This window comes from Merops nubicus, unplaced genomic scaffold (genome assembly GCF_000691845.1).
Source record: "Merops nubicus isolate BGI_N331 unplaced genomic scaffold, ASM69184v1 scaffold7830, whole genome shotgun sequence".
NCBI classification, from domain to species: domain Eukaryota; kingdom Metazoa; phylum Chordata; class Aves; order Coraciiformes; family Meropidae; genus Merops; species Merops nubicus.
The window spans coordinates 27,604-38,239 of record NW_008582110.1 but is presented as its reverse complement, the minus strand read 5'-3'; the positions used below and the strand labels follow the sequence as shown (position 1 = coordinate 38,239).

Genomic DNA, 10,636 nt, shown 5'->3' with positions numbered 1-10,636 from the left:
TCTTCCCTTTTTTCCCTGCTGAAGAGAAGAAGACTCCTCCTCCTCAGCAGGTCCTCAGTCTGGCGTTCCAGCCTCTCAAGTCTGCCACAGGGAACACACCCAATACAGTGACCAGAGAGAAGACTCCTCACATGCCTGCGTGTTCCAGTGCAACAACTCAGCCAGTGTCTGTGGAAACCTTCTCAGGACTGAGATTAAGGTCAGCAGCCCAGCACTGAGCTCTGTTGGAGGACATCAACCTCCAGCAGTCCAAGGTCCTGTGGTGCTAGTCACACGAGTGGTGGGCAGAGGGTGGGATTGCAGATCTCTGTGTACACATCACTGAAGCATGTCAGACAGTCGTTCATCATTAGGGGATGTAACAGAAAGCCACAGCATTGTCTCTGTGATTGGTAAATATGTAACATCAACTTTGGGCCTATTGCCATATTTCTGTTTTGACCTCTTTTCCAGCAAAAAGCCCCAGTCATTTTATTAGCCGAGCCTTGCCCAGGGTGTCCTCAGTGGTGGAGGAGGGAAGCAGTGGGCATGTGCAAAGCCCAGCTGAGCTCCACTTGAGGACATTTTGCTCCACGCGGAGAAGCCTCGGGAGCCATTCACGATCCCTATGCTCTCTGTGGCCACAAGAGGTCTCTGGATACTCGGTGTCTCCTCACCAGAAACCAGGCTGGGTTTCCATACTCCATCATTCCTGAAACAAGCAGTTCATGCAAGCACGGGGCTGAGCTGTAGCTTCCTGACACTGAATGGTGTCCTGAACCCAAGGATGTCATCTCAAGTCACCTTGGGATGAAATAAGGCACAGAGGCATTTTGCAGCCAGATGTTGTCTCCCCAGGAGAATGCTGGATGATTTTGATTCTCTGTCCATTTATGCCAGTGGATGTGTTCTCTTTTCCATGCTTTCCCTTGCTGTAGAAAACCCCGGGTGTCTTCAGCTGAGATGGAGAGGAAGATGGTGAACCGGAAGCTCATCCGACTGTCCCAGCTAAAGAGCAAACTTGCTGCAGAAAATCTGGAGGAAATAGACTGGGTAACATTTGGAGTCATAGTGAAGAAGGTCACCCCTCAGAGCACAAATAATGTAAGTAACTTTGTTGCGTGCCTTGTGTGGTCCAAGTGGAATGCTGGTCATCTTTCCTGGGAAACTGATTAGGTCTTTGACTAGTTCAGAAGCTTCTCTGGTGCAACTGTGCCAGGCACTAATGTAAGAAATGTAGCCAGGGCATAGGTCTGTCTAAATCCGTTCATCCACTGTTACATGATAAATGCCAGCATGGAAAATCAGCATAACTTCAAAAACAAGAGCAGGAGGGGCTGTGGTCAGTGTCCCTGTGCTGAGAGCTGAAAGCAAAGCAAATGTCTCTCCAGGGCAGAACCTTCAGCATCTGGCGGCTGAACGACCTGCGGGACCTGGGTCAGTGTGTCTCCCTCTTCTTGTTTGGGGATGTCCACAAGGAGCACTGGAAGACAGACCAAGGCACGGTCATCGGGCTGCTCAACGCCAATCCTATGAAGCCTAAGGAAGGCTCGGATGAGGTGAGAGGATTTTTCACTTGCCCATCAGCTGTAGATAAAAACCTGTAGCTGAACTTCCTCATATCTGCGTGAGATTTAGCTTTATAACACAGGTTCAGGCTGAAATTACAGCACTCTGCCTAAACAGTTTGAACTGCATTCAGGTATTTGCATGGTGTGTATTTGCTCCTGGTCTTCTAGAAGACTGAATTTCAAGAAGTCCTATTACACTTCTAAACCCAGGGTCTATTAGAGTGTTTAATCTGCTCTTGGTGGCAGTCAGCTCTTCCACAAATGTAGGGAGTGTTTATCCATTAGTCTATTCAGCTACTTCAGTGCAATGCCTGTGTCAACTTACAGGTCTCTCAAAGCTAAAAAAGGTGGGGAAGCTCATTTCTCTCTTCTAATTTAAGCATGAGATGTGATTGCAGAATGTTTTCTGGTTCCAAAATCAGGAGTGAGAAGCAGCAATATTTGATTTATTAAAAAAAGGTGTATTATGTGTAGTAAGTTGATACATAATAATTGCTTCTTTAATCAATTACTTATAAATGCAGAACACGATGAATTACTTTTCTGTATGTATCAAAACACTTAAGGTGGCTTCATTTTGCTAATAGATTAATTTTTTTTAATATCTTTTTAATTGCTTTGGAATGGAAACCGTTCTTACTGACTTCTGTCAAGGGGCATTTCAGTCTCATAGCTGGTGATGTAGTGCTTTGCATTTTAAGTTTTCCAAATGGAAAAATTAAGAGTCTCATTAATTGTCTATTAAGCTATATAATTGCTTAAATTAGCATGAATAAGCAGTAGCAAGTCCTGTTGGTGAGTAGAAGGACAGCAAATTTAATGTGAGGCTGTATTTAACTGTTAGTAGTGGCTCTTCTGAGCTGAAATGTACACATTTAGAACTACATTAACACTGACTTCTCAAAGTGTTTCTTACCTACAGACAGAACATCTGGTACCTTTGGTTGAGTACCTTTTTTCTTTTTTACACTGAACCTTCTGCCAATCTGAACAGGAAATGTGGCTTTCCTAAACCAGGCCTGCATTTTAAAACTGCATTGTTAATACCAGAGGTCCCAAACTGGACCAGAGCCAGTCCAGTCTGACATCTAGAGAGAAGCCCATCCAGTCCTCTTCAGAGCATGTTCTGTTTCTTTCTAGGTGTGTTTGTCTGTGGACCATCCCCAGAAGATCCTTCTCATGGGTGAAGCTCTTGACTTGGGCACCTGCAAAGCCAGGAAGAAGAACGGTGATCCTTGTGCACAGATTGTGAACCTGGTCTGTATCTCCGTACTTAGGACATCCCTGAGCTGTTGCTAAAAATCTGCTGCTGATTTTCCACTGATGCTCCAACTCTTTGACTTGTTTCGGGATCTTTACTTGTAACTTCTCCTCCATCATTCTGCTGGAGAAGCTGGTGGCTCATGGCCTAGACAGGTGGACTCTTTGCTGGGTTAGAAACTGGCTGGATGGCCGAGCCCAGAGAGTTGTGGTGAACAGAGTTAAATCCAGTTGGCAGCTGGTCACAAGTGATGTTCCCTAGGGCTCCATATTTGGGCCGGTCTCTTTACCAATGGTGTGGATGAGTTTGCAGAGGACACCAAACTGAGCAGGAGTGTTGATCTGCTTGAGGGTCAAGAGGCTCTGCAGAGCAGAGGGATCTGGACAGGTTGGATCGATGGGCTGAGGTCAATTGTATGAGGTTTAACAAGGACAAGTGCTGGGTCCTGCACTTTGGTCACAACAACCCCCTTGGCTTGGGGATGAGTGGCTGGAAAGCTGCCAGGCAGAAAAGGACCTAGGGGTGCTGGTGGATAGCTGGCTGAAGGGGAGCCAGCAGTGTGCCCAGGTGGCCAAGAAGGCCAACAGCATCGTGGCCTTTATCAAAAATAGTGTGGCCAGCAGGAGTAGGGAAGTGACTGTGCATCTGGACTCAGCACTGGTGAGGCCACAGTTTGAGTACTGGGTCCAGTTTGGGGTGCCACAGGATAAGAAAGACATTGAGGGGCTGGAGTGGGTCCAGAGAAGGGGAACAAAGCTGGTGAGGAGCCTGGGGAACATGGCTTATGAGGAGTGGCTGAGGAACCTGGGGTTGTTCAGCCTGGAGAAGAGGCAGCTGAGGGGAGACCTTCCTGCACCCAACAACTCCCTGAAAGAAGGTTGTAGTGAGGTGGGGGTTGGTCTTTTCTCCCAAGTAACAAGTGATAGGGCAAGAGGAAATGGCCTCAAGTTGCACCAGGGGAGGTTTAGGTTGGATATTAGGAAGACTTTCTTTACTGCAAGAGTGAATAGGCATTGTAACAGGCTGCCCAGGGAGGTGCTAGAGTCACCATCCCTGGAAGGGTTCAAAAAAGGTGTAGATGTGGCACCTGAGGACATGGTTTAGTGGTCTTGGTAGTGTTGGACTGATGGGTGGGTTTGCTGATCTTGGAAGTCTTTTCCAACCTTAATGATTTAATGATTATGTGAACTAAATGAAATGGGTGCAGAAACCAGGAAATGAAACCCAGAGGAGCTGCCTCTGTGATGGCCACTGTAGCAGCAGCATGGTCCTTCCCGAAACACAAGGTTGGTGCTGCAGTGAAAAGAGATGGTCTTGACCATCTTGACCCATGACTTGTCTCCACACCCTTTTGCTCCCCCTTCTGCTGCCACAAGCTTCCGTGTGCTGCACCAGAGGACTCATCCAAGATAAAAAAAAGAGGATTTTCTTGGGAATGGTTGTTGTTTTCAGATGTGGTTTTAACCCAGTGAGCTCCCTGGTCCAGCATGCCTGCAAACTGCCAGAATATTTATCCTTGAACGTGGGGCACTGTAGAAGAGAAGAAAAATATGCTGGGATTCTTCTTTTAGGGACAGTACTGACTTGTACTTGTCTAAAGGACTTGTGGGTTATGTCACTCCATGGCCATGGTGATGTTAAGATACCTGAAAGGAGCCCTGTCCAAGCTGGGAGGGTTGTGGTTAGTAGTGTAGCACTTTAGGAGGAGAGGAAGCAAAGGGATGAAGAACTGGGGAGGAACTCAAGGTATGTGGGACAGGAGGAAGCCACATACAGAAGTACTTGTAGAAAACAAGGCTGTGATTGCAGACCCACTCCAGGAGGTGGCTTGTGCACAAGGCTCTTGGTATCAGTGAGATGCTACAGGGCCACCTGCAACACACCACAGAGAGAAACTGCCTGGCAGAACCACCTCATGAAGAAATTTGCTCTCTTTAGTGACAAAAAACATTTGATAGTGGGGTAACTGTAGTTTTACAAATCTGGGCCAGATGAGTATCAACAAGAACGAAGTTAGTTTTTTGGTTAATGTTCCAGACCAGCCCAGGTGAGTGCATTTATGGCCCTGCTGTCTCTGACTGGTGGGCTCACTGTCCTCAGTTCTGAACTCCCTCAGGCTGACACTGATGAATTGGAAACAAAGGTAGGAAATACCTTGCTCCAGTGTTAGTTTTTCTTTGTGTTCATACCAGTAAGAGAACGTTGTACAGTTCAGAGTCAAGAGTACAGAATCTGGGCAATAGGATCTGGGACATCCCTTGGCTGGAGCCAAGGAATAGCCTTGGAATTCCTTGATGCACAGGGTTTTTCCAGTGATTACTATGGCCCATTTTAGTTTTGTTTTCCTTGCCTGGAGTATGGGCATGTGTTTGCTGAGCTGGTCAAGTGCTGGAGTGCTGCAGCAGAGATCTCACCTCAGGTTAGCCGTGGAAGGAGGCACGTGGGTGAGAGGGATGAAGTGAATTGTAACTCCAGGTGTTGTCCCATTCCTTTTCAGAGCGACTGTGAGTACTGCCAGTACCACATACAGTCCCAGTACAAGAAGCTCAGCTCCAAGCGGGCAGACCTGCAATCCACCTTCTCTGGTGGCCGTGTTCCCAAAAAAGCTGCTCGGAAAAATCCCAGTTTGAAGGAGAGGCTGTGTCAGGATGGGTTTTACTACGGAGGTGTCTCTTCAGCAGCATATGCAGCCTCAGTGTAAGGAAAAACACTTATTTCCCTTGTTTTTTCAATAGAATTTCCCTCCCCTACACAAGTGAGCCTGAAGCTATCTCTGAGGGGTTCTGTTGAGTTAGAGAACTCTGTGACTTAACAACATTCACCAAATAGGAATAAATGCCCCGTGTTTGGTGTAATTGTCCTGCCCTTGTGGGGTAACAGAGCTGCTGTTTGACAGAGCAGGTTTAACAGTCAGTGTTAAGATGTGGTAAGGGGTGTTTTTACCTCTAAATGAATCCTGTGTTGTGAAGCCAGGCAGTGTTGTGTTCCAGTAGATGTAGTGAATTCAATCATGAGATCCCAAGCATTTGAGTCTTGAGATGAGTATTTTTTGGTGCCATATCCTTACTGTGTTTCATATCAGCTCGTTATGTTTAGTCCCAGCTTTGGTGTATTCTGTATCATCTCCTCCTCTCCTCCTTGGCTGAACTAATAACAGTGTCATGCTGTGTGAAGGAGGGGACACTACTACACCCTGTGTGTGAAGATCACTATGCATCTCATAACTAGCATGGAAAGGAATGCTAGGAAACATACCTCAACCCAAGGAGAAATGGGAGATCCTAAACGTTGTGCTAGAATTTGGATTGAGATCCACATCCTTCCTAAAGGCAGAGAGATGACAGGAGAGGGGCAGCCTTTAGTGTGGATGGAGTTTTGTGGAAGCACTGGGCTAGCGTTCAAGCTCCTGTCCTTGCTCTAAGTGTGGGAAAACTGATGTTCTGTTTTGTTTCCTCCTTCTAGTGCAGCAGCTACAGCACCAAAAAAGAAGATTCAAACCACTCTCTCCAATCTGGTCGTGAGAGGAGTTGATGCAATTGTCCAGGAAACGAGGCAGAAAATTGGTACCTAATTGCCCTTGTAGTCTCTTCACCCTGCTGATATTTCCAGTGTGATGTGTAGATGTGTCCCAGGACCCTGTTACTCACTGAGTGAATCTGGCAACTGGTTTGCTGCAGAGAGAGCTGCTTGCAGGATGCTCTCTCAATTGATCAGAACTCTTCCCTCTTGAGATCACAGCTGTGAGGCAAATGTAACTAAGCAACTGTGTAGCTCTGTGCATCTTGGGCTTTTTTTTCATCTGTGCCCCTGATTTAAGTCTCCTGTCTTTGGACAATGACAGAAGATCTTTGCTAGATTAATGGCAATTGGAAGTTTTAGGAGCTCTGAACCAGGGAATTGAATTGATTTGATTAGAATAAATGATTTCTGTCAATCTCAAAAGCTTCCAAGGAATATTAAGTATAAATCAGTCAGGTCTGCAATGCAGGGGACCTCCTGAGTACCCAGCCTGTTTCTAGTGCATTTCTTCTGTGAGCTTCAAAACCTGTTCCTTCCATAGCCTTTGGGATATCACCAATCTTCTCTGCCTCCATTTTGTGTCTGTAAAACACTTAATATTGCAACCTCTTTACGTTTGGTGGAGGGCAGACGAAAGGTTATTCAGACTCTGTGCTCTAGATGCCACTTAAATGTCTGACATCTTTTGATTCCCTCAGTTGCTTCCATTTCAGACAACACAGTGTGTGTCCTGTCTCTAGCTTTTAGCTGCTCTTAATTCTCCAGGTATAAGTTGTGGTGGCTTCAGGGCTTTCAAGCATTCTGAAAATGGGAATGGTGGGAGCACCATAGACAGCCAAGGCTGATGAGGAACTGACTGACTCATGAAAATGCTGAAGGGGTAGAAATGTCTTTGTGATGTGCTCTGTGAGGATGAGGCCTTGTGCAACCAAATGTAATGTAGAAGTTGGCCTTGCTTTGGGGGGGTTGCTCACTCAGGTGACCCCCAGGGGTTTCTTCTAACCTAGATTACTCTACATCTCTAAAGTCAGGTCTGCTTTCCTTCCTGGCTCCAAATCTCTTGTATTTCTGCCTCTTCTGCTCCAGGTACAGCAAAGAGGCCCATGCAATGTTCTGATGAGTTCAAGGAACTGCTGTCACAGCCAACTTTTGGAGCACGAAACCTCTGCAAACACTGGACCAAAACAGGTATTGTCTCTTTGCCTGAAGGAAAAACCACTCCTGAAAAAACTCAGCTTCCTTCTGAGCAAACATTAGTGGCTTTTTATTTTGGTTTTGTTTGGGTTTTTTTCCCCAGATGCTGAAAAGAAGCAAGGAGCCAATTTCCAGTCCATCTCTGCTTCAGCACTGCTCAAGCAACAGAAACAGAAATTGCTGGAGGCTAGAAAAAAGCGATCTGAAGAGATTCAGAGGAGGTAATACACACTGATTTTCACAGGAAGAGTTCTGTTATTGTGGCCATAAGTATAACTGTGGGAGGTTTTATAATGAAGACTTTCTTTCAATAGAAATACTCCAGTATTCAGTGGCCAGAACCAAATGGTGCAGCACAGTGCCCTGCAGCTTGCAGGCATGATGGGAAGAGGCTGATGAGAATGAGAAACTGGTGTTGAGTCCTGGTTCTCTTCATTGTTGGTTTGCAAGGGTCTTCTGAACCTTAAGATTTTCCAAGTGTTTTCTACATATCTTGTCAGCAAACCTAAGAACCACCTCAGAAGAGGCACCATGGGTGAGACAGACATTGGTGTACCATGTAGCCTCAAAAGGCTCAACAGCAGCCAAAACAGAACCTGAAGGTGAATAATAAGACTAGGCACAATCATGGTGATACTTCCCCCAAATACTCTTCCAGGCTACAACACTGTATTTCAGGGACTTTCCAAGCTAGCAGTGGTGTCTGTCACAATGTCTTTGAAGGTTAAGGGTTTTTTTTTCATTAACCTGTCCAGCCTCTTCACCATGACCTTATGTAAACTTAAGCATTTATGTGACTCCTGTGACAAGGAGTCCCACTACTGAACTACCTGTTCTGAACAGAAGCCCATTTTTGTGCTTTTGGTTCCAGCCTCCTACCTCCATTTGGTGCTTCTCTCTGGCTTTTGTTTTGATAAGCAATTATTCATTGACTCCTGGTGACATCTTCAAGTCACTCTTGGTTTCAGCAACCAAGTGAGTTCCTTACCAGTCCTATTTTCCTCTCCTGAGTGCCTGAATTGCTGCATAATCTTCTAGATATAAAAGGCCAATTAGTGAAAACTCAGTCTGCACACATTCCACTCCTGTCTGTTCCTTAAACCTTTCTGTGTCTTTGATGTGTGTCCCTATTTCAGTGGATTATCTTTGTCTTACAAGGTTTCTCCAGAACACAAGTAAGGCTGGCAGCCCTGCTTTGCCATCCTCTCCCAGAGAGTCCTCGCTCCGTTCCCCAGTGCCTGGAGCAGAGTTTCCCAAGGCTGCAAAAATGTCAACTCCTCAAAGGCCCAGGCTAGGCACAGGCTTCTCAGAAGGAGAAGATATCCTCTTCTTTGACAGGTCTCCACCTCCAACACCAAAGCTAGACAGCTTGGCAGAAGCCAAGAAGGTAACAGCTCTTTTAATCTTTTGAGTATTAAGAAGGGGAGGTTGAGGCAGGTTTGGGTTGTGGGAGCAGAGGAGTCTTCAGTCGGGTACAGACCAGCTCAGCTGGGATGTTAGTGAAGTTTCTGATTTGGCTGGCTTATATTATAGCACACAAGGACCTGTGGTTCCTGGCAGCTGTTAGTTCTGAGGTCCATGCTACCATCCTGCCTGTAGTCAACCTCCAGAGCACTGGAGCAGCTGCTAAAGAAGGGTCTGTCTTGTGTGACGTTTGGCCGCTGGAGCTGGTGTCTCTTGCTGGTTCAGAACCCACCTGAACGGGTCAGAAGTGAGTTGTGAGCTGTCTCCTGTGTGTGATGCTCATGCATTCACTCTTGAGCTTCTCTGAAGGCAAGCAGCACTTAAGCCTCTGACACAACTGGCAGTTTCAGCAGATGCCAGCTGGGCATGGACAGGGAACAGAGCAGCCCCTTGAGAAAGGGCTGGGGGAAGAGGTGGGGAGATAGGGGATCTCATTCAAGTCATGAGCCCAACGCTAAGCTTTTGCTGAAGAAACACTTCTTTGTGTGCTGGCAGCTTCTCTGAGTGGAACTGACTCCATTCTTCATTACCTGACGTGGTCTGACACCCCTTGAGCAAATTCCCTTTGGAGATAATTTTGGAGTAGCTGTGTGGCTGTCCCTGTACTTCATGCAGGTGGGACAGAGCTTCTCTGTCCACCCGTGGCTGCTCTTTTTGCTCTTGGGTTTTGGGGGTTTGAGATATCATAAGCATCAGGCTGTGGGTAGGTCCTGGACCAGGATGGGACATGCTGAAGTGATTTTTTACAGGAGAAAGGAGAGCAAGGCCTGTTGCTACTGCTGGTTTTACAAGCCTGAAGACCCTTTAAGCTCTGGGAAGAGGGAGGGGATTTGTGCTGGAAATCCCAGGAGTGCCAATTGTGTGTGTGTTTGCTCTTTGGCATTGCTGGTGCTGTGTTGTGGGTGTTTTCAGTTTGTCAGGCAAGCAACAGTGAACTAAACTAGTTTAGCTCTGCTGTGTCGTGAGTTTGGGTGATTTTGGTTTCTAGCCAGAACAGAGTGCATCTTTCCTTAGCACAAATCTGTTCCTGTTTGTCAAATTAACTTTTCCCTTCCAGCAAGGAAGAGTCTTAGCCTTCTGGGAGCACAGAGAGGAATTGTTGTATGCAATTTCCTACTAGTTCCAATTATTACCTATTTATGTGGGAATCTCAGGTGATTTGATTCCTCTGGAAAACTTCCTGATTTGTGAAGCATTTAAAGCACAGCTGCAGAGGTATCAAGCCTGGTAACATCCCCAGGGGACTGATCTTTATGGTTTGGGAAGTCAAGAGAGGTTGGGTGATGGCGTTGAACTAGATGTACCGCAGAGCTGGGAATTTTACTGGGCCTTTCTTTGGCCAGCTCAGTCCTTAGACCAGTGGATCTTGTCTCCTGCCTTTGACAGACTCCCTCTGGTGCTTCTGGCAGTAGGACCATGGAGCCAGCCTAGTCACCAAAGCATTCACGGCTCTTTCCTGTTTTCTAGCTGGCTGCAATACACAGACTACGAGCAAAAGGCCAGATACTTGCTAAAACTGACCCAAACAGTGTCAAGAGGAAAAGAACTGATGATGATGTCCTAGAAATTGTTGAAAGAGTGGAGAAAAACATTGCTCAGCCACAAGGTACAGAGGCAGACAATGGTATGTAACATTAGCTCCTGGAAT

General features: G+C 46.4%; 1 protein-coding gene across 1 annotated transcript in view; it reads left to right on the top strand.

Moving 5' to 3' along the window:
* MCM10 (minichromosome maintenance complex component 10) overlaps positions 1 to 10,636 on the top strand; it is a 16,591-nt gene that overhangs the window by 3,023 nt on the left and 2,932 nt on the right. The window contains exons 5-14 of the mRNA XM_008936549.1: positions 25 to 199; positions 918 to 1,083; positions 1,371 to 1,538; positions 2,691 to 2,807; positions 5,309 to 5,508; positions 6,274 to 6,374; positions 7,423 to 7,518; positions 7,628 to 7,745; positions 8,683 to 8,911; positions 10,456 to 10,612. Coding sequence (XP_008934797.1) covers positions 25 to 199; positions 918 to 1,083; positions 1,371 to 1,538; positions 2,691 to 2,807; positions 5,309 to 5,508; positions 6,274 to 6,374; positions 7,423 to 7,518; positions 7,628 to 7,745; positions 8,683 to 8,911; positions 10,456 to 10,612 — 1,527 coding nt within the window. The remainder of the gene's footprint in view (positions 1 to 24; positions 200 to 917; positions 1,084 to 1,370; positions 1,539 to 2,690; positions 2,808 to 5,308; positions 5,509 to 6,273; positions 6,375 to 7,422; positions 7,519 to 7,627; positions 7,746 to 8,682; positions 8,912 to 10,455; positions 10,613 to 10,636) is intronic.